The 24,721-nt window shown below is 36.5% G+C and overlaps 1 protein-coding gene across 1 annotated transcript in view; it reads left to right on the top strand.

The window, feature by feature from the left end:
* The window catches only part of CFAP47 (cilia and flagella associated protein 47), a 509,799-nt gene that overhangs the window by 259,049 nt on the left and 226,029 nt on the right, over positions 1-24,721 (top strand). Inside the window, 3 exon segments of the mRNA XM_060137366.1 lie at positions 2,632-2,748; positions 11,186-11,344; positions 21,502-21,590. Coding sequence (XP_059993349.1) covers positions 2,632-2,748; positions 11,186-11,344; positions 21,502-21,590 — 365 coding nt within the window.

Raw genomic sequence — 24,721 nt, 5'->3', positions numbered from 1 at the left:
TCCTTAGGCTGTTTTATGTATTCCTCCTCATGTTAAGCTGGGGGGGTGGTAATTTGATACTTTTGATGCAAAACACGTCCATATTTGGTCTTCAAAAGATACATCCTGGTGTTTTGTAGATGTAACCTTTTTGAGAAAATAACTGTGCAGGCTCTGTGACTGTATGAGTGATGGTTAATAAGGATTCAGTTAAAAGTCAGGAAAAACTCAGGTCCTTGTCTCAAAGTGTAAAGGGCTCAATTTAAGGAAAGGAAAGCCACTCCTCCTGATTTTCTGTTAGCAAACATTGAGATATGATCCTTTTTTAAAAATTTTATTCCTTTCCCTTTTTTTGTTGGAAAAAGAGATACAAAACTCTTCAGAGAACTTTTTCAACAGTATTTTGTACGGTAATTCACTACGTGCAATGATAATTAAGGGCCTTGGGTACTAACTGGCCTAGAGCTGTAATTACAATGAAGAGGACTTTTGACTTCAGAATCAAATTTCTGAAGAGTTAGAAATGCTTTGCTTAAGCCTGCAGAAGATAGGAGAGGTCTGAATTAGATTTAAGCAGTGATTTATTTCACTTAAGTATTATTACTAGTTTTCTAATTCTGTACACGTTTTAATTTCTTTATGCCGTTTGATTATTATTTTGAAAAAGTTAATAACACAAGCTAATTTTTAAACATAAATTTTATTTGTGATGTTAAAAATCAGATTAAAGCATATTAAAATAGAAACATGGTTTCTTTTGACACTTTTTACTAAGAATAATGTTCACACTTTAAGATTATAGATGCGATTCTACATAGAACTTTTATTTTTCACAAATATAATAAACATCTTTTGAAGGAAACAATAAAAATTAAATAGAAATGCAAAATAAAATATTAATTACAACATACTTTGATTTTAAATTTCATTCAAGAAAATCACTGATTTGGAAATTGCTGAGAATCTATGGCATAGTTTGCCCATATGCATCAACACCGTAAATGGCAGTGCCTAAGTAGTAGAAAGTCATTCTTAACAACCCTTTCAACCTTCCAGTATAAAGAAAAATCTCAAGAAACGGCTACTATAATTGAAAAAGTATTTTTGTAGCTATGTGTCACAAATAGAATACTGGGACCATTAAACAGTATAATGATCAGTGAAAAAATGTAGAGTGCAGTGATTTTCTGAGATACTTTTAAAAGCAATAGAACTATCTTTTTTTTTTTTTACTTTTTGAAACAAAATTTACACAGGAGCACAATAGTTAAAGAATGGCTGTCATTGCAAAAGGAGAATTGAGGTTCCAAAACTTGCTTTCTTTCCTTGAACAGCTTTCCCTTCTCCCCATCTACCACTCACATGACCCCTACATGAAATCCTGGAATTGGGTGGAATAATCTGACCACAGATGGGCCCTATGCCTTTGCATCATTTATTTATTTTTTTATTTTTATATAAATTTATTTGTGTGTGTGTGTGTGTGTGTGTGTGTGTGTGTGTGTGTGTGTGTGACATAATGAGAATGAGTAGCTTTCTTCAGATCTCAGGGCTGGTTATGGAAGTTCCAAGACTATAAACCAGTAACAGTTCATAGTACATCTACTATTATTTTCAACATTTCCTTCCAGAAAATGGAAATTAGCTCTCTGTGACTTAAAATCACTAGATCTGTTAATTAATACTTTAAATGCACACATGCGTACATTAAAAATAAGACACTAGAGGAGTCTTGCCTCGATTGTTACTGAGATCTGTAAACAGGTAAGCAACATGAGAGCCCCAAATTTGAGGGTAAACAAAGGGTAGAAACTCTTCAGCAACAACTTACTTGTCTTGGTGGTTACCAAAGTTCTTATTGAAATATAAAAGTAGTTAATTTATCTTTCAACAGATATCTACCATATTCTATCTATGACTATAGTTCCTGGACTGCCTAAGTGCTGTCACCTTTTCCTTACTCTAATTTGGCCAACCATTCACTTCCCTCAGGTCTTCTGTGTCCTCTGGGTCAGTACTTTCCATGATAACTCTGTGTCGTTCTAATGTGTATTTTTTTTTAATCCCCATTATATTCTGCATAAACACTTATAAACTCACATTTTTCATGAAATGCTCTCTAAAAATGAAGTAACTCATTCTCAAATATTCTCCATATCTTGGCATCAGGAAGGAAGGGACAGCCAACCCTTAGCTCTACTACCACTTCTAGATGAGGCCACCATCGTTTTCAGCCTGGACCTCTGATACTAAACCTACACTCCTTATAATGCTTTCTACACTGAGCAGCCAGAGTAACCTTTTTGTAAATTGGATTATGTAAGCTCTCTGTTCCAAATTCTTTAAAGATTTCCCTTTGCAGTACAGTTAAAATCCAAGTTGCTAACTTTGGATTTCATATCTTCAAAGATCAGGTGTTCTTACATCTGTAATTTCCTTGACTGGTAGCTCTTTCTCCCTGCCCACTTCTGGAAAAAAAACAATAATACACACACACACTATCTTTGAACACAAATTCTGCTTCCTTCCAGTTACTATACTAGGAGTAAGTATTTTCATGATTAAAATATATAACTCTTTGATAAAAATAAGAAATGTTAAGTTATATATTTTTAAAATTCATGATCTCATTTATACTCTTCTTCAACATAGATCCTACTGAAAAATTCAAGCTTGAAAAACTTAGTGTATAATGCTACAATTATTGGAAGAGATGCCACTGACTTCTTCCTCTCCCAAGGGAAGGTTGTGACAGTTTCTCCAAAGTAAGTGTTTTTTTTCTTTTAATTTTGCTTCACTGAACGTATCAACCCTAGAGATTTAATGTGTGTTATAATTACAAAAGAGCGAGCTGGATTTGTTTTTTTTTTTAAATAAATTTATTTATTTTATTTATTTATTTTTGGCTGAGTTGGGTCTTCATTGCTGCTCGAGAGCTTTCTCTAGTTGCAGAGAGCAGTGGCTACTCTTTTTGTTGCGGTGCACAGGCTTCTTATTGCGGTGGCTTCTCTTGTTGTGGATCATGGGCTCTAGGCACATGGGCTTCAGTAGTTGTGGCTCCCAGGCTCAGTAGTTGTGGCTCGCAGGCTCTAGAGTGCAGGCTCAGTAGTTGTGGCGCACGGGCTTAGTTGTTCCGCGGCATGTGGAATCTTCCCAGACCAGGGCTCGAACTGGTGTCCCCTGCATTGGCAGGTGGATTCTTAACCACTGTACCACCAGGGAAGTCCCTGGATTTGTTTTTAACAGATATATATGTGTAATGAAAAGATTGCCACCGCTGATATAGATAAGTTTTTCATATGTTACTGAGATTTCTCACCAATTTTGTTAAAACAGTTCTAACAATATAAAGCATTTACTTTTTATGTATGCATTTAATTTTAGTTTATTTTGCATGCATATGGTCCGTAGAGAATAGCCTCTAAGTTCTTTATGTACTACAGTCCCAGTCCAGGAAACTGGAACCAGTGTGTGCTAAATATATATATATAATATTTGGTTGTTTCTGATTATAAATGCACTTCGTGCTCATTGTAAAAATTTAGAAACTATGAAAGATTGAAGAAAAATAAAAGTAAAGACTAAAAATCTTACCTCAAAGATACCCCCAATGTTTCCATTTTTCTCTGTCGCTTCATAATCATTGTATATTTATGTATGGATGTATACATACATGTACACTCCCAAATTGTGATGATATTCTATATAGTCTCATTTTTATTTGATTCTGTTCACATGATACTTGTTTAATGTTTCAATTACTAGCCCATTCTCAAAAATAAGGAACAAATGAAAGCCTCAGAGAATAGTCTTGAGAAATTAAATACGAGCATAATATATAATTCTTCCTAGATCAACAAATCCTACTTCATATATTAATGTGTTAATGATGGCAAATACTCTTATTACATATTACAACGATGATATGAGAATAGCTGTGTCAGTACCACAGGAGTTGACAGATTTGATAACCAGTAATGGTCTTTAACCAGTCTTAAATTTTAGTCATTGTCTTTGTATTCAATTACTTTTTCCTTGTACAAAGCAACAGACTATAACTGCTAATTATCTTTTAGGTTTTTGAACTATACCTTAAACTGAATTACTTTTCACATGTAGTCTTTATTACTTCTAATATATCAAACACAGAAATAATTGGAAATGGGAGACAACTTTAATTGTATTTAAAATACGAAGAAACCCAGTTACAGTAGTACATTTAACTTGTGTCATTAGCCTCTGTTCATTTTCTTCAGTTGCTGCTCCATGCTAAAGGAGTATATAATTTATAAAATCTGAATATTCATGGTTGAGACTATATCCAGATTGAATTAAATATGAGAAAAACAATTCTCCACTCACCTCCATCTATATTATAAATCAAATCCCAGAATAAAACTCTTTGTAAAAACAGCCCATTTGTTTTCCAAGTTATATTTCTTATACGTCTGTTATAAAACACAACTTTGGTAATACAAATTCATTTGGACATTGTCACAGTACCATTTGTCTTCCCTCAGGACTTTGATAAATGATCTCTTCTCTGCCCTTCAAATAGGATGATACAAGTGAAAAGAATTAAGTCCCCCCCGACCCTTTGTTCACTCATAAACCTGATAGCCTCTTCCAGTATTTCAAAGTTCTCATGATGTGGAAATTCTTCCTAACAACCACACTAAACCTCTGATGTCGTAGCTTAAGACCATTTTTCTTGTTAGTTAAATTAACAATTAAATTTATAGTTTCTATTATAAATGTAAAACCTGTATACCTGCATTGTTGAAAATTTGCACTTAACAGAAAAGTATAAAGAGGAAAACAAAAATTGTCTAGAATTCCATCAGATAAACACATTTAATTTATTCATTTCTTTCCAGTCTTTTTATATGAACAAGTATGTGTTTATTATAGCATATGTATAATTAGATGTTTACAAAGTATATGTATTATATATATAAATATTAAAACAATATATGTTAAACATTTGTTATGTATGAAATCTATATAGCATACACTTTTATGTACCTTTTCATATTTAATCATTCTTGCAACCATACTAGTGTCCTCGTTTTACAAAACAAGACATTGGGCACAGAGACATTAAATCATTTGCCCAATTTTCCCTGCTATTAAATGGTGAAATAAAGATTCAAAACCAGCCAATGTAAATCCAGAGTTAGTACTCTTATTAAACTAACACCTGCCATACTGTGTGTCTGTGTTTGTGTATATCATATTCATACAGAGCCCTTGGCATTCAGTGAAATGTGACTTTGACTATTTGTAAGAAATCCTGAAGATCCATGACATATAATTATATCATTTTTGCTTCTCCAGGAGCTGGTTTGTGAGAACATTTCACTTGGGTGAACGTAATTCCCATTAATTTCTCAGCGGTGCTTTTTTCTTTTTATTCACCATTGTACCTTTAATGGTCTGCATCAATATAGAAAATATTTATGAATATTAGCTTCTTGAGGTTTTTAACACATGCCAAGTGAACGTTAACTGACCATATATCCATGTACACTTATACATGTAATCATGAATATATGTATTCATATTTTGACCATATTGTACATGTATTCTTGTTTTCAACTTCTTTATCTTTTTTAATCAAAATTTAATTTGAATCTGCTTTAACAACTCAGATACAGAAGAGTTTAACATGCAAAGGAAATCCTTCTCCCCTCATATTCCCATCTGCAGAGATCCAATTCTATTTTTTTTTTTTTTTTTTTTGTGGTACGCGGACCTCTCACTGTTGTGGCCTCTCCCGTTGCGGAGCACAGGCCCCGGACGCGCAGGCTCAGCGGCCATGGCTCACGGGACCAGCCACTCCTTGGCATGTGGGATCTTCCCGGACCGGGGCGCGAACCCGTGTCCCCTGCATCAGCAGGCGGACTCTCAAACACTGCGCCACCAGGGAAGCCCAAAGATCCACTTCTTGAGTGCCTACTTTTAACTCTTTCAACTATGTCTAATTTTAGTTCTTCCAGTGGTTGCCTCCATAAATATAAATAATCTATATATCTTTGCCAGTATTTTTATTATGTCAACTTCAGAAATAATGTCTTGACATATAGCTATAATATTTGATGGTCTTGCTTACTTATTCCTCTAGATGGATCACCCTCCCACCAAACATCACTAGTTTTATCCTCTGTTCATTACTGTTCCAAGAGTAAAAATGTGTTTTGTAAATATTTCTTATGCAATCAGTGTACAAAGCATCTTTTGATGCTTTTTTTAAGCTGAGAAAATAAATTCTAAAGAAGTGAGTAAATTTAATCCTTCCTTCAAGTATACCACATTCTAGAGCACCTTACCTTTCATTCTTATATGGACTGAGTGCTTTCCAGACCTACTGAAGAGCTTAGTATTGGGCACTCTATATTTCTCTTTGGATAGAAACTAATATCCTTCTCTTTCTTAGTGTACTCACTTATTTACTAAAAAACTTCCTTTATGAAACCTTCTAATAAAAAGTATGGGAGAGGTAAATTCCTAAAATTTTTATTTTTAGGCATGTCTTTTGACTACCTTTACACTTGATTTATTTTTTGCTTCGTATATTTTTCCAAGATGAAAAGGTTTTTCCTCATAACTCTTGAGATAATTGTTCCACTTGCCTCATGGTATTCAGTATTGGTGATGAGAAAGTCTACTATAATTCTGTTTTCCCACACCTCTGGACATTTTTAGGATCTTCCATTGTGTTGTGATATTGTTCCAGAATGCATCAAGGAGGGACTTTTTTTTTTTTTTTTTTTTTGCGGTACGCGGGCCTCTCACTGCTGTGGTCTCTCCCGTTGCGGAGCACAGGCTTCGGACACGCAGGCTCAGCGGCCATGGCCCACAGGCCCAGCTGCTCTGCGGCATGTAGGATCTTCCCAGACCGGGGCACGAACCCGCATCCCCTGCATCAGCAGGCGGACTCTCAACCACTGCGCCACCAGGGAAGCCCAAGGAGGGACTTTTTAAATTCACTATCTGGGTGCACAGTGAGTCCTTTAATTATGAACTTGTTTTCCATAAGCTCTGAAAAATTCTCTTAAATAATTTCTTTCATCATTCTCTCCCCTCCATTTTCATTGTTCTCATTTTCCAACCGTTAGTTGTTGGATACTACCTGTTAATTGGATCCTCTGTATATCCTATCTTATCACTCATATTTTTCAGCTCATTGCTTTTTTCTCTCTTTATCAACAAGCCTTCTTTTCCAACTGTTTCCTTTAGGAGATACATAGATAGATAGATAGATAGATAGATAAATAGATAGGTGATCTCCTATATATATTTGTAAGAATACTTTCTTTTGCATTGAGTATCTCTATTTCATAGCATCCTGTTCTTAAACTGGAGTTATAATATCTTAATAAGCATCTCTGATTTTTATATTCTGACTTTTACATTCTCATCTGTGACCTGTATTATTTTTATTTTCTTTGAGATCAGTCAGTATGTTTGTTTATCTTGGTCTCAGTGATATAAAAATATCTTTTTAGACTAAATAATTTAGAAGACTTTGGTTTTTACACATAGGGTTCAGAAAATATTTTATTTTCTTTAAAAAATCTATAGGTTTATCATTATCAGATATTATATAATTATCTATGTGCACCATATCCTGTCTTAGATTCTGTCTGAATCATGATTAATAATGGCTCTTTCTGCCAGTTGTGGATTTAAATTCCCTGAGGTATCATTTATATAGAAAAGATTAAACAGCTATACCAGCATATAAAAAAACATTTCTGCATCTAACTTGATGACTAAATTTAGCTCTAATCATAGAGTGACTGTCATAGAAGTGAAAGTATACTTTTAGAAAACCATTCTGTTTCTTTTTTTCTCATTATTCTCATTGAGCCATCTGGGCACTGACATTGATGTGTCATATATTTATTTTCCATCCCATCCAAAAGCCATGTTGAAGTAGTCTATGAGGTACATATAATATCAAGGAGACTTTTTTTGAATGAGGGGGAGGCAGTTGGAACAAAAAGAAAATAAAAGATAAGAAAATTAAGATAAAGTCCATAATTATGATATGCATCTGGAGACATAAGATACTTACCTGAAAAGGACAACCCACTTGATTCTGAAATTTCTAACACGCTCAGGAAGGAATACTGGTCATTTCCATGCTTAAATATGACTACAAAATGTATAAAAGGAATATCTATACTCAGGAGAAGCTCAGATCTTGATGGTCCTAAAACCAGCTGTTGGCTTCATAAAAAGGATACTCTATTTTAAAATGTTTCATAAACCTTAAGTATAGTTCCATAAATTTATTTACTAAGTGCATGTTATTTAGCTTATGGTCATTCTTTTTTTTTTTTTTTTTTTTGCAGTACGCGGGCCTCTCACTGTTGTGGCCTCTCCTGTTGTGGAGCACAGGCTCCAGACGCGCAGGCTCAACGGCCATGGCTCACGGGCCCAGCCACTCTGTGGCATGTGGGATCTTCCCGGACCGGGGCACGAACCTGTGTCCCCTGCATCGGCAGGTGGACTCTCAACCACTGCGCCACCAGGGAAGCCCACTTATGGTCATTCTTGAACTCCATTTTTCATCACCTTCCATGGAGAGCCCATCCATTACCTCATCCTATTGATTTTACCCAATGTATCTTAAATTTGACATCTTTCCTCTTATCTGTCTCTTCTATGCTAATTTAATGTACTATCATCTTTAAACTGGGCTACTACAATAGAGTCTTAAAAGGTTTCTCTGCAATCCATTCTTTATATTAGAATGGCAGTAATTTTTTTGATGTAAATTTGGTCATGTTACTCTTCTGCTTAAAATATTCCAATAGCTTTTCATCACCATTAGGATATAGACTGAATATCTCAACATGGCGCATGTGGCCTTTCATGGCTGGCTCTTAGCTACATCTTGCATCACTAACACCCTTGCTCTCTAAGCTTCAGCACCACTGGCCTTTGGTAATTTCTTCAAGCACGTCATAATTTCTCATTTTAGAGGCCTTGTCTTGGATGCCTTCTTTCATCCCCTACAAATTCTACCTAACCCATTCTCGTCCTCCATATCCTACCTAACATATCACTTCCTCTGATCCTTCAGACTACATCACACTCTCCATTATGTGCCCTTCTATCACTTCATAGCACATACATAATTTGTAATTTTCACATTTATTTTATGATGACATAATTAACGTCTGCCATATCCTATAAAATGAAAGATCCAGGAGATCAGGAATAGTGTATTTTTTTTCCAATTACTGTATCTCCCAAACCTAAAACAATGTCTGGAACATTATAAATTATAAATATTAATTGAGTGAATGGCTTTATCTAGTAATGAATTTTAGAATATCTAGAAAAATCCTAAGTCACTCACAGGTATCCTAACACAGAATTTGAGCCTATACACCCAAAAAAAGATCTCAAGGTCAAATATTCTTTGTTTTCAATTAAATTTAAGCCCTTGAGCTTTTCATAATAGCCAAGAAAGTGTCCTTTAGCAGAGGTTGAGATTAGTGATATTATATCTGAATAAAATCCTCCCCATTCCTGCTGGTTGTGAGTTGTAATTTTCCCTAAGAAACAATTTTGAGAATATTTCAATTGATTTTGAAAGTCCTCCATTCATTTTACTCTGTGCTGCTCCCTAAACTCACCCATTTAACAGAGATTCCTCAAAGGTTCTGGGAAAGTTAGGCCAAAGTATAATGCCGAGAGAATCTATTCCCATCTCCATTCCCAACTGTGTCTATCCTAAGGGAAGGTGACAGGTGATAGTTTGTACAAAGAATAACTGTGATATGATGTATAATGCTAACTGTGCTAAAAGCCAGTGAAAAAGCAATGGTAAAAGGTCCCCACGGTTTACCACCCACAGCTGTGGCAGCAAGGCAAGGCAGAAAGACTCAGCCATTAAAGAAACATTGAGCCCATTTTTTATTCAGAGACCTCATTACTTCTATAAACAGTGAAAGCAAGAGTTAACAAAGGGGCCAGATCTCCATGTCCCTTATGCAGAGTGACACCAAAACAACAGGGACCAGATGACTGCATCATGCATGGTAGGACACCTGTTGCTGACAGTCAGTTTCATGCTGCAACTAAGCAGTTTCTAGCCTGTAACTCTACCCTGTAGGAGGATAGGCAGCAAGCCTCAGACCTCATCAGAATGTAGGAGGCAGTGAGAAACTGTCTGGTGACAGCTTCTCAGGGAGGATAGGGAGGCAAGTGAAAAATGTTCTTGTAGCAGTGCTTCCTGAAGTTCCATGCTCTTATGTTATGGGAGGATCACAGAGCTTTCTGCCAAGACTTATATCCACTGCAGTTAAGCCTTGCATGTGTTTGGCCTGTGTTGTTATGCAGGGCTGCCAGGGTGCCATGGTTGACTCATTCCCCTAGAAACTGGGAAGTAAAATTTCCGAATCCATCGATTCTTTAAACAATTCACTATGGTTTAGACTAGAAAGTTGAAGATTAAATGAGATGGACATGTTTTCCTTATTCTTTCTTTTAATTAAGTCTATCTTTCAAATAAAAGTCATGCTACTTATATACCGTTATTTTGATTTGAGGTTCGAATTTTATTTTCAACCACAGTTTTAAGTATTTTTTTAATTCTTTGTCTTTCTCATTTTTTCCTCCCTGCAATCAAAAGTCATTGATAGGGCTTCCCTGGTGGCGCAGTGGTTGAGAGTCTGCCTGCTGATGCAGGGGACACAGGTTCGTGCCCTGGTCCGGGAAGATCCCACATGCCGCGGAGCGGCTGGGCCCGTGAGCCATGGCCGCTGAGCCTGCGCGTCCCAAGCCTGTGCTCCGCAACGGGAGAGGCCACAACAGTGAGAGGCCTGCATACAAAAAAAAAAAAAAAAGTCATTGATATAACTAAGAATGTGCCTAAACAGTAGCACAGAATGTCCTATGAAATTCACAACAAAAATACATATATGATTTCCTGTGGCTAGCTCTTAGAAAATCCAGTATTCAGTAGATTATACATACATTTGAAAGTTAACTTTAGGTTTTACATACTGGATCAAGATGTTTTGACTGACAGCAATAACTAGATTGTAGGCTTTCTAAGATCTGCAACAATCTTTAACTTTATTGTAGAAGTGAGTATTTTGCAGGGTGTGGTTACTAGGCACATACACTGAATAGATGCTTGTCTTTTTTCACTACAATATTTTCGTTTTCATCTTTTGTTAAATAGAAACCAAATTACTGTTTGGTTTGAACTCTGAAATTTACCAGTCGCTTCCTCCATCCTGCTGAAGCTTCACTGCTATTAATTTCAAAACCTAAGAGTGGAGCAGGAGGTACTATGCTGACTTTTGCTCTCAAGGGTGAAGTCCTCAATTTTAAAGCCATCGTAAGTAAATGTTACCTATTTTATATGTTTCTGCTTTTCTCAGGCCATGGAGTGTCCCAAGCACAGCTGTTCTAAGTTTCATCTCCTGGCAGCTCTTGTTCTTTGAGATCATGTGTGTATACAGACACAGATGTGTACTTAACTTACATTTGCACAGTTTTTGGCTTCTGTATTTCTGATATTTTTACTTTGATACTCTTTCTTTGGAAATAAGTCTCAATTTTATAATAGAAGTTAAAGGGACTTGTGTTTTTATAAATGTTTTATACAATTTTAAAGGTTACTTTCCATTTATAGTTATTATAAAATATTGGCTATATTTGCTGTGTTGCACAACACATCCTTGAGCCTATCTTACACCCAATAGTTTGTACCTTCCACTCCCCCCCCACCTCTAGTAACCATTAGTTTGTTCTCTGTAACTGCGAGTCTGTTTCTTTTTGTGTTATCTTCACTAGTTTGTTGTATTTTTTAGATTCCACCTATAAGTCATATCATACAGTATTTGTCTTTCTCTGTCTGACTTATTTCTCTAAACATAAACATAATGCCCTCCAAGTCCATCCATGTGGCTTCAGATGGCAAAATTTCATTCTTTTTTATGGCTGAGTAGTATTCCACTGCGCACGCGCGTGCGTGTGTGTGTGTGTATATATATATATATATATGCTGGACACTTAGGTTGCTTCCATATCTTGGCAATTGTAAATAATGCTGCTCTGAACATTGGGGTGCATGTATCTTTTCAAATTAGTGTCTTCATTTTCTTCATATATGTACCCAGGAGTGGAACTGCTGCATCACATGGTAGTTCTATTTTTAGTTTTTTGAGAAACCTCCATACTGTGTTCCACAGTGGCTGCACCAACTTACATTCCCACCAACAGTGTACAAGGGTTCCCCTTTTTTACATCCTCACCAACATTTGTTATTTGTGTTCTTTTTGATGATGGCCATTCTGACAGGTGTGAGGTGGTATCTCATTATGGTTTTGATTTGCATTTTCCCTGATGATTAGCAAGGTGGAGCTTGTTTTCATGTGTCTATTGACCATCTGCATTTTGAAAGCACTTGTACTGAGTGCTATTTTAAGTTCAGCTTTTTAGGATTGTATCTGTGCTTTTTATCAAGGAGCCATTCACTATACACGTAGCAATTTACATGCCCTTCTTCTTTGGAGACTTGTGATTTAAGTTAAAGCAGTCCCCGGACCTATGTCTCTTTTTGTTTGAATTAAGGTTCGGTGGTTTACACAGCATAGAAAATGTTTCTCTTATAGGTGCATTCATCAATTTATCTTGAGTGTCCTATGGAGCAAATCCATTAGAAAGATTACTAAGACTGGCATTTAGTGAGATTTGATGCTGTTCCAGGCAGAGTTCTAAGTGTTAATATCTCAAAGGTTGGGGCAGAAGGATTTTTAAACCTCTGTAAAATGGTTGTGATATTGCTTTGATTGACTTTGTGTAGCCATTAGTTTGTCTAAATATTATTTTCTACCATGGAGGTATGGTAAAGAAGTAAATTTATGTTGCCAGATTTCCATATGGATTACAAAGAATCGTAGGTGTGCAGTGGCTTGAGTGGGAAGAAAAGAGAATGACTCTAGTAAAGGCCACTTGTGTGAGGAGAGCATTAAGATGCTCACCTGGACAGAATGGCTTATTCGATAAGGGCACCCAGGAGAGGGAGCAGGCATTTGATTGTCACTGAGATGTGTATTGTGATCTTCTGATTTCCTCCTGAATAATGAACTCTTACACTTCCCAAGCCTCTCACACAAATTCTCTGAAACAAAACATCTCTTTGCCACATGTGTCTAAGAGACCCATGGATGGTGTTAGCGTGTCATTATCATGGCTCTGGGGCAGAAAAGCTGACACTTGGAGCTTGTGTGATCTCTGTTTACTTCTCCATCTGGCTACTCATGGTCTTACACACCAGGAAATAGTTTGGAAAACAATGGAGAAATAAGGTGAGAATATGATTAGTCTAAAAATTTGGAATTCCTAGAATCTTTTCTTTCATGGAAGTCTTTTGGGTAATTTGAGTTTCAGTTTTATATATTTGTACTTTTATTATAGTTAAAATATGTCAGTGCAGCCACCATGTTATAAACCCAGGCATGCCACAGTCACACACATTCCAACACAGATATTCTTGCACTCACACACCAGTGTGCACATGCACACACACACATGCACACCTGCCCCTTCCTTATGTCATATGTATTAGGTATATATAAGATTGATTAATTTTCAAACGGAAAATCATACTCAGTCATTAACAAAATGAATTTTAAGGAAATCAATTTGGGAGACACTATTGTGAAAGATCATTCATTGGTTAGCATAGTACTATGGATCAGTGATGAGGAATAATCTATTTTTATTCTTTCCCACCCAGATTTTAACAGTATAATGTTTAAATATATTAATATCGGATCACCGGGGAAGATGACAGAAGAGTAAGATGCAGAGATCACCTTCCTCCCCACAGATACACCAGAAATACATCCACACGTGTAACAACTCCTACAGAACACCTACTGAACGCTGGCAGAAGACCTCAGACCTCTCAAAAGGCAAGGAACTCCCCACGTACCTGCGTAGGGCAAAAGAAAAAAGAATAAACAGAGACAAAAGAATAGGGACAGGACCTGCACCAGTGGGAGGGAGCCGTGAAGGAGGAAAGGTTTCCACACACTAGGAAGCCCCTTCGCGGGCGGAGAGTGCGGGTGGCGGAGGGGGGAAGCTTCAGAGCTGCGGAGAAGAGCACAGCAACGGGTGCGGAGGGCAAAGCGGGGAGATTCCCGCACAGAGGATCAGTGCCGACCGGCACTCACCAGCCCGAGAGGCTTGTCTGCTCACCCGCCGGAGCGGGCCGGGCTGCGAGCTGAGGCTCGGACTTCGGAGCTTAGATCCCAGGGAGAGGACTGGGGTTGGCTGCGTGAACACAGCCTGAAGGGGGCTTGTGCGCCACGGCTAGCCAGGAGGGAGTCCGAGAAAATGTCTGGAGCTGCCGAAGAGGCAAGAGACTTTCTCTTCCCTCTTTGTTTCCTGATGCACGAGGAGAGGGGATTAAGGGCGCTGCTTAAAGGAGCTCCAGAGACGGGCATGAGCCATTGCTAAAAGCATGGACCCCAGAGACAGGCATGAGACGCTAAGGCTGCTGCTACAGCCACCAAGAAGCCTGTGTGCAAGCACAGGTTACTCTCCACACCTTGCCTCCCGGGAGCCCGTGCAGCCCGCCACTGCCCGCGTCCCGGGATCCAGGGACAACTTCCCCAGGAGAATGCACGGCGCGCTTCAGGCTGGTGCAATGTCCTGTTGGCCTCTGCCGCCGCAGGCTCACCCCGCACTCCGTACCCCTCCCTCCCCCGGGCCTGAGTGAACCACAGCCCTGTAAGCAGCTGCTCCTTTAACCCTGTCCTGTCTGAGCGAAGAACAGACACCATCCGGCCACCTACACGCAGAGGCGGAGCCAAATCCAAAGTTGAGCCCCAGGAGCTGTGAGAACAAAGAAGAGAAAGGGAAATCTCTCCCAGCAGCCTCAGAAACAGCAGATTAAAGCTCCACAATCAACTTGATGTACCCTGCATCTGTGAAATACATAAATAGACAACGAATTATCCCAAATTGAGGAGGTGGACTTTGAGAGCAGGATTTATGATTTTTTTCCCCTTTTCCTCTTTTTGTGAGTGTGTATGTGTATGCTTCTGTGTGAGATTTTGTCTGTATAGCTTTGCTTTCACCATTTGATCTAGGGATCTATCTGTCTGGTTTTTTTTTTCTTTATAAAAATTTTTTCTTAATAATAATTTTTATTTTAATAATTTTATTTTAGCTTATTTTATTTTATTTTATCTTTCTTTCTTTCTCTTTCTTTCTTTTTTCTTTCTTTCTTTCTTTCTTTCCTCCCTCCCTCCCTCCCTCCTTCCTTCCTTCCTTCCTAACTTCCTTCCTTCCTTCCTTCCTTCCTTCCTTCCTTCCTTCCTTCCTTCCTTCCTTTCTTTCTTTCTTTTTCTTTTCTTTCTTTTTCTTTCTTTCTTTCTTTCTTTCTTTCTTTCTTTCTTTCTTTCTTTCTTTCTTTCTTTCTTTCTTTCCTTCTTTCTTTCTCTCTTTCTTTCTCTCTTTCTTTTTCTCTTTCTTTCTCTCTTTCTTTCTTCTTTTTCTCCCTTTTATTCTGAGCCATGTGGATAAAAGGCTCTTGGTGCTGTAACCAGGACTCAGTGGTCTGCCTCTGAGGTGGGAGAGCCAACTTCAGGAGACTGGTCCACAAGAGCCCTACCAGTTCCACATAATATCAAATGGCGAAAATCTCACAGAGATCTCCATCTCAACGCCAGCACCCAGCTTCACTCAACGACAAGCAAGCTACAGTGCTGGACACCCTATGCCAGACAACTAGCAAGACAGGAACACAACCCCACCCATTAGCAGAGAGGCTGCCTGAAATCATAGTAAGGCCACAGACACCCCAAAACACACCACCAGACATGGACCTGCCCACCAGAAAGACAAGATCCAGCCTCATCCACCAGAACACAGGCACTAGTCTCCTCCACCAGGAAGCCTACACAACCCACTGAACCAACTTTAGCCACTGGGGACAGACACCAAAAACAACAGGAACTACAAACCTGCAGCCTGCGAAAAGGAGACCCCAAACAGAGTAAATTAAGCAAAATGAGAAAACAGAAAGACACACAACATATGGAGCAAGATAAAAACCCACCAGACCTAACAAATGAAGAGGAAATAGGGAGTCTACCTGAAAAAGAATTCAGAATAATGATAGTAAAGATGATCCAAAATCTTCGAAATAGAATACAGAAACTGCAAGAAACATGTAACAAGGACCTAGAAGAACTAAAGATGAAACAAGCAACGATGAACAACACAATAAATGAAATTAAAAATACTCTAGATGGGATCAATAGCAGAATAACTGAGGCAGAAGAACGGATAAGTGACCTGGAAGATAAAATGGTGAAAATAACTACTGTAGAGCAGAATAAAGAAAACAGAATGAAAAGAACTGAGGACAGTCTCAGAGACCTTTGGGACAACATTAAACACACCAACATTCAAATTATAGGGGTTCCAGAAGAAGAAGAGAAAAAGAAAGGGACTAAGAAAATATTTGAAGAGATTATAGTTGAGAACTTCCCTAATATGGGAAAGGAAATAGTTAATCAACTCCAGGAAGCAGACAGAGTCCCATACAGGATAAATCCAAGGATAAACACGCCAAGACACATGTTAATCAAACTTTCAAATATTAAATACAAAGAAAACATATTAAAAGCAGCAAGGGAAAAACAACAAATAACACACAAGGGAATCCCCATAAGGTTAGCAGCTGATCTTTCAGCAGAAAGTCTGCAAGCCAGAAGGGACTGGCAGGACATATTTAAAGTGATGAAGGAGAAAACGTACAAACAAGATTACTCTACCCAGCAAGGATCTCATTCAGATTTGATGGAGAAATTAAAACCTTTACAGACAAGCAAAAGCTGAGAGAGTTCAGCACCACCAAACCAGCTTTACAAGAAATGCTAAAGGAACTTCTCTAGGCAAGAAACACAAGAGAAGGAAAAGACCTACAATAACAAACCCAAAACAATTAAGAAAATAAGAATAGGAACATACATATCGATAATTACCTTAAATGTAAATGGATTAAATGCTCCCACCAAAAGTCACAGATTGGCTGAATGGATACAAAAACGAGACCTATATATATGCTGTCTACCAGAGCCCCACTTCAGACCTAGAGACACACACAGACTGAAAGTGAGGGGATGGAAAAATATTCCATGCAAATGGAAACCAAAAGAAAGCTGGAGTAGCAATTCTCATATCAGACAAAATAGACTTTAAAATAAAGACTATTACAAGAGACAAAGAAGGACATTACATAATGATCAAGGGATCTATCCAAGAAGAAGATATAACAATTGTAAATATTTATGCACCCAACATAGGAGCACCTCAATACATAAGGCAAATACTAACAGCCATAAAAGGGGAAATCGACAGTAACACATTCATAGTAGGGGACTTTCACACCCCACTTACACCAATGGACAGATCATCCAAAATGAAAATAAATAAGGAAACACTTGCTTTAAGTGACACATTAAACAAGGTGGACCTAATTGATATTTATAGGACATTCCATCCAAAAACAATAGAATACACATTTTTCTCAAGTGCTCATGGAACATTCTCCAGGATAGATCATATCTTGGGTCACAAATCAAGCCTTGGTTAGTTTAAGAAAATTGAAATTGTATCAAGTATCTTTTCCGAGCACAACGCTATGAGACTAGATATCAATTAGAGGAAAAGATCTGTAAAAAATACAAACACATGGAAGCTAAACAATACACTACTTAATAACGAAGTGATCACTGAAGAAATCAAAGAGTAAATCAAAAAATACCTAGAAACAAATGACAGTGGAGACACGACGACCCAAAACCTATGGGATGGAGCAAAAGCAGTTCTAAGAGGGAAGTTTATAGCAATACAATCCTACCTTAAGAAACAGGAAACATCTCGAATAAACAACCCAACCTTGCACGTAAAGCAATTAGAGAAAGAAGAACAAAAAAACTCCAAAGTTAGCAGAAGGAAAGAAATCATAAAGATCAGATCAGAAATAAATGGAAAAGAAATGAAGCAAACAATAGTAAAGATCAATAAAACAAAGCTAGTTCTTTGAGAAGACAAAAAATATTGATAAACCATTACCCAGACTCATCAGGAGATAAAGGGAGAAGACTCAAATCAATATAATTAGAAATGAAAAAGGAGAAGTAACAAATGACACTGCAGAAATACAGAGGATCATGAGAGATTACTACAAGCAATACTATGCCAATAAAATGGACAACCTTGAAAAAATGGACAAATTCTTAGAAATGCACAATCTGCCAAGACTGAATCAGGAAGAAATAGAAAATATGAAGAGACCAATCACAAGCACTGAAATTAAAACTGTGATTAAAAATCTTCCAACAAACAAAAGCCCAGGAACAGATGGCTTAACAGGCGAATTCTATCAAACATTTAGAGAAGAGCTAACACCTATCTTTCTCAAACTCTTCCCAAATATAGCAGAGGGAGGAACACTCCCAAACTCATTCTGCGAGGCCACCATCACCTTGATACCAAAACCAGACAAAGATGTCACAAAGAAAGAAAACTACAGGCCAATATCACTGACGAACATAGATGCAAAAATCCTCAACAAAATACTAGCAAACAGAATCCAGCAGCACATTAAAAGGATCATACACCATGATCAAGTGGGGTTTATTCCAGGAATGCAAGGATTCTGCAATATATGCAAATCAATCAGTGTGACACACCATATTAACAAACTGAAGGAGAAAAACCATATGATCATCTCAATAGATGCAGAGAAAGCTTTTGACAAAATTCAACACCCATTTATGATAAAAAACCCTGCAGAAAGTAGGCATAGAGGGAACTTTCCTCAGCATAATAAAGGCCATATATGACAGACTCACAGCCAGCATCGTACTCAGTGGTGAAAAACTGAAAGCATTTCCACTAAGATCAGGAAAAAGACAAGGTTGCCCACTCTCACCACTCTTATTCAACATAGTTTTGGAAGTTTTAGCCACAGCAATCAGAGAAGAAAAGGAAATAAAAGGAATCCAAATCGGAAAAGAAGAAGTAAAGCTGTCCCTGTTGACACATGACATGATACTATACATAGATAATCCCAAATATGCTACCAGAAAACTACTAGAGTTAATCAATGAATTTGGTAAAGTAGCAGGATACAAAATTAATGCACAGAAATCTCTGGCATTCCTATACACTAATGTTGAAAAAATCAAGAAAACACTCCCATTACCACTGCAACAAAAAGAATAAAATATCTAGGAATAAACCTACCCAAGGACACAAAAGACCTGTATGCAGAAAGTTATAAGACACTGATGAAAGAAATTAAAGATGATACCAACAGATGTTGAGATACACCATGTTCTTGGATTGGAAGAATCAACATTGTGTAAACGATTATACTACCCAAAGCAATCTACAGATTCAATGCAATCCCTATCAAACTACCACTGGCATTTTTCACAGAACTAGAAGAAAAAGTTTCGCAGTATGTATGGAAACACAAAAGACCCTGAATAGCCAAAGCAATCTTGAGAACAACAAACGGAGCTGGAGGAATCAGGCTCCCTGACTTCAGACTATACTAGAAAGCTATAGTAATCAAGAAAGTATGGTACTGGTACAAAAAGAGAAAGATAGATCAATGGAACAGGGTAGAAAGCCTAGAGATAAACCCATGCACATATGGTAACCTTATCTTTGATAAAGGAGGCAAGAATGTACAGTGGAGAAAGGACAGCCTCTTCAATAAGTAGTGCTGGGAAAACTGGACAGGTACATGTAAAAGTATGAGATCAGATCACTTCCTAACACCATACACAAAAATAAGCTCAAAATGGATTAAAGACCTAAATATAAGGCCAGAAACCCTCAAACTCTTAGAGGAAAACATAGGCAGAACACTCCATGACATAAATCACAGCAAGATCCTTTTTGACCCACCTCCTAGAGAAATGGAAATAAAAACAAAAATAAACAAATGGGACCTAATGAAACTTCAAGGCTTTTGCACAGCAAAGGAAACCATAAACAAGACCAGAAGACAACCCTCAGAATGGGAGAAAATATTTGCAAATGAAGCAACTGACAAAGGATTAATTTCCAAAATTTACAAGCAGCTCATGCAGCTCAATAACAAAAAAAACAAACAACCCAATCCAAAAATGGGCAGAACACCTAAATAGGCATTTCTCCAAAGAAGATATACAGACTGCCAACAAACACATGAAAGAATGCTCAACATCATTAATCATTAGAGAAATGCAAATCAAAACTACAGTGAAATATCATCTCACACCAGGCAGAATGGCCATTATCAAAATATGTAGAAACTATAAATGCTGGAGAGGGTGTGGAGGAAAGGGAACACTCTTGCACTGCTGGTGGGAATGTGAATTGGTACAACCATTATGGTGAACAGTATGGAGGTTCCTTAAAAAACTACAAATAGAACTACCATATGACCCAGCAATCCCACTACTGGGCATATACCCTGAGAAAACCATAATTCAAAAAGAGTCATGTACCCAAATGTTCATTGCAGCTCTATTTTCAGTAGCCTGTAGATGGAAACAACCTAAGTGTCTATCATTGTGTGAATGGGTAAAGAAGAGTGTCACATATATACAATGGAATATTACTCAGCCATAAAAAGAAACGAAATTGATCTATTTGTAATGAGGTGGATGGACCTAGAATCTGTGATACAGAGTGAAGTAAGTCAGGAAGAGAAAGACAAATACCGTATGCTAACACATATATATGGAATTCAAGAAAAAAAATGTCATCAAGAACCTAGGGGTAGGACAGGAATAAAGACACAGACCTAGTAGAGAATGGACTTGAGGATATGGGGAGGGGGAAGTGTAAGCAGTGACAAAGCGAGAGAGTGTCATGGACATATATATACTAGCAAACGTAAAATAGATAGCTAGTGGGAAGCAGCCGCATAGCACAGGGAGATTAGCTTGGTGCTTTGTGATGACCTAGAGGGGTGGGATAGGGAGGGTGGGAGGGAGGGAGCTGCAAGAGGGAACAGATATGGGAACATATGTATATGTATAACTGATTTACTTTGTTATAAAGCAGAAACTAACACACCATTGTAAAGCAATTATACTCCAATAAAGATGTAAAAAAAATTGATATCACTATGTTATTTAAATGGACAGTTTTTTAAGTACTTTAAGTTTGTTTTTTATTTTTTATTTATTTATTTTTGTGATACGTGGGCCTCTCACTATTGTGGCCTCTCCCTTTGCGGAGCACAGGCTCCGGATGCACAGGCTCAGCAGCCATGGCTCACGGGCGTAGCCGCTCTGCGGCATGTGGGATCTTCCCAGACCAGGGCACGAACCCGTGTCCCCTGCATCGGCACGCGGACTGTCACCCACTGCGCCACCAGGGAAGCCCCTGTTTGTTTTTTATAATTGAGGTTATTATTTTTTGTTATTATCATATTGTATGTTTTATATATTTTTTTTACCTTAGGCAAGTATAAAATGCAAATCTCCGTGTTATAAATGGAAAGAAATCATTGTGAATGTTAAAAATCCCTTCCACGCTGCTGGGAACTTCAGGTAAGTTATTGTTTTGACATAAATTCATTGCAATTAGCCATATTGAATCTTAAGAGAAGTATGTATTTTTCTTCAACATGAACTGTTTTGAGGAGAAATTTTATATATTTACATTGCTATAAATTTATAAGCATCAGCAGGTAAAATAGAACAAATAATGAAGGTAAATCAGTTTTCCTTGAAATGCTATTTGATCTCTACAAAGCTAAGGCTGATCATATCAAATTTATGAATTTTGTCTCTAAGCTTTCTGTTTATTGAGATTTACAGTTCTTTCATTCTTTAAAACTTATAATTAATATACTTTTTAACTTCTAATTTTATCCTATCTGTTAATTTCCAAAAGTGGAATGTTGATTCAAGCGGAAAATTTATTTTTACCTAAAGCATCATGATTAATTCAAACTGCACATTAAACGTGCATTTGTGCATCTTGAGATTTAGCAACAACAATAACAACAGCATATATTTGAAATTAAAAGACAATAAATTGCTTATGTATTATTTAAGGTCACAAGTAGAAAAATGTCTTTCTATAAATTTACATATAAATTTACCTTACGTATCGCTTAAATTATGAACTGTGTTTCCACCAGCTTTAAAAATCAGATCCTTACAGCAGTACTTGTGTCGAGACTAGAAGTTGTATGTATGCTTATTATTTTAGTAGTTGATAATTTCCAGTTTTTAAATCACTATATGTCTAGGCTTTTGGTAATTTCTTATTAACAGTATCATTTATTTTTTACAAAACAAAAATTCTTTTTTTAAAACGGCTGGTGAATTTATGGTTCCCATGTTCAGTGAGGGAGAATTTTATTTACCCTAATTTTATTAAAGTGTTATATCAGAATGTAAGGAATAAAAAATACCAGAATATGTGGCATTAATCCAGTATTAAAATATGCCCTTAAGTAAACCAAATGACTGCAGTTCTTCAGAGGAAATCAGGATCAAACATGTTTAGACATATTCTAGTGGTAGAACTGAAAGTAAATCTCAAAGTTCCTGGAATTGGTAGAATATTATAATTGTATGTTTCTCAAAAAATTATATTTTATTGTTATTTTATGGTTTATCTCAGATTGAATTAAAATTGTTACTTCTTGTGAGGAATGCATGGTTTGGTAAAGGACAAGATTGTTAATTGGGGACTTTTGACTCCTTCCTCTCTTATTTGAATGTGGCCTTCAAACTTAGGGAATGGGAATATGAACTGAAAAATTTAAGGCCAATCATAAAATTTGTAAAATTAATATTTTACTGTAAACATATATTACTTTTAAAGGTAAAATATAATAAATGAGAATGAATAAGAAAGGAAATTTAAAGCCACATAATTCATATAGAGACTATTTTAATGTTATAAACAATATAACAATAAGTGACCTAGTTTTTCATATTACACTTACAAAAAATGATCAGGATTTGCTTATTATTAATAATCTCATATTAAATGTACTTTAAAGTAAAATTTTAAATTTCATATATTTTCCAAAAATTTATATGCAGCACAATGATCAGATTTGATTCTACTTTGTCAAAATTTAATATTCTTTTTAACAAATAAGGTGACCCAGTCTAGATTTAAAAAAAAAAAAAATTATTGAGCTGTGATTGATATACAATATTATATATTCTGGTATACAGTACAGTGATTCACAATTTTTAAAGGTAATGCTCCATTTATAGTTATTATAAAATATTGGTTCTATTCTCTTTGCTGTACAATATATCCTTGTAGCTTATTTATTTTATACATGGTAGTTTGCACTTCTTAATCTCCTATCCAGTCTAGATTTAACAGAAAGAGGATTAGCTCCCACACCTCTGTGTACCAGATCAGTAGTTCTCAAATTCCTCTTTAGCAGGATGCAACTATTTCATGCTGTATAATTCTTTTTTTACGTGTTGTAAGGTTTGGTTTAGTAGTATTTTGTTGAAATTTTTGCATTTATAAAAAAAGGATTTACTAGTGTAATTTTCTTTTCTTGTGATGTCTTTATCTGCTTTTTATATCATCAATACTACCCTCAGAGAAAGATTTGGGAAATGGGCCTTTCCATTCTATTTTTGGGGAGAGTTTGTGAAGGACTGGTATTTATTCTTCTAATGTTTGGTAGAATTGAAGCCATCTGGGTCTGAGCTTTGCTTTGTGGAAACTTTATTACTAATTTCATCTCTTGTTATGGCATACTCAGATTTTGCATTTCTTCTTGAATCAGTTTGGTTGTTTGTGCCATTGTAGGAATTTATACATTTCCTCTAAATTATCTAAGTTGTTGGCATGGAAGTTTTCACAGTATTCCCTTATAATCCTTTTATTCCCCCCTGCAAAGGCAGTAGTGATGGCCCTTCTTCCATCCCTTACTTTGATTTTTCTCTCCTTTATTCTTGGTCAATCTAGGTAAAGATTTGTTAATTTTATTGATCTTTTGAAAGACCCTTCTTCTAGTTTCCTTGATATTTTCTATTGTTTATCTTTTTTTAAAAAACATCTTATTTTGAGGTATATTTGGTATACAAAAAAACCCTATACATTTAAAGTATACAATTTGATGAGCTTGGACATATGCATGTACCATGATACTATCACGACAATGAAGGCAATAAACATATCCATCACTTCCAAAAGTTTCCTTGTGTTCCTTTTCTCTTTTTTTTTTCCTTTTTTGTGGTGAGAATTCTTAACATGAGAATTGCCCTCTTAACAAATGTTTTAGTTTACAATACCATATTGTTATTTATAGGCACTGTGTTGCCTATAAATAGAACATCTATAGTACTTATCCATCTTGCATAACTGAAACTTTATACAACAACTCCCATTTCATCCTCTTCCCAGCCTCCAGCAACCACCAGTCTACTCTCTGCTTTATGAGTTTGACTATCTTAGATACCTCATGTAAACAGTAACTTAATTCCACTGAGATTCACGAAGTGTTACTCTTATATAGCTCTATTCCCTTCCCCCTATTTTGTGTTGCTTTTGGTCATATGTATTATATCAATAATGTTACAATAATCAGTAATATTATATAATATTTATGTATATTTCTTTTTATTTATTTTGTATATTTTTTATGATTTTAAGAAAACTGAGAGAAAAAAGGACAGTATATCAATTTACT

This window comes from Lagenorhynchus albirostris, chromosome X (assembly GCF_949774975.1).
Source record: "Lagenorhynchus albirostris chromosome X, mLagAlb1.1, whole genome shotgun sequence".
Lineage (NCBI taxonomy): Eukaryota > Metazoa > Chordata > Mammalia > Artiodactyla > Delphinidae > Lagenorhynchus > Lagenorhynchus albirostris.
The sequence above is the reverse complement of the archived record's forward strand: the minus strand, read 5'-3'. Positions and strand labels throughout refer to the sequence as shown.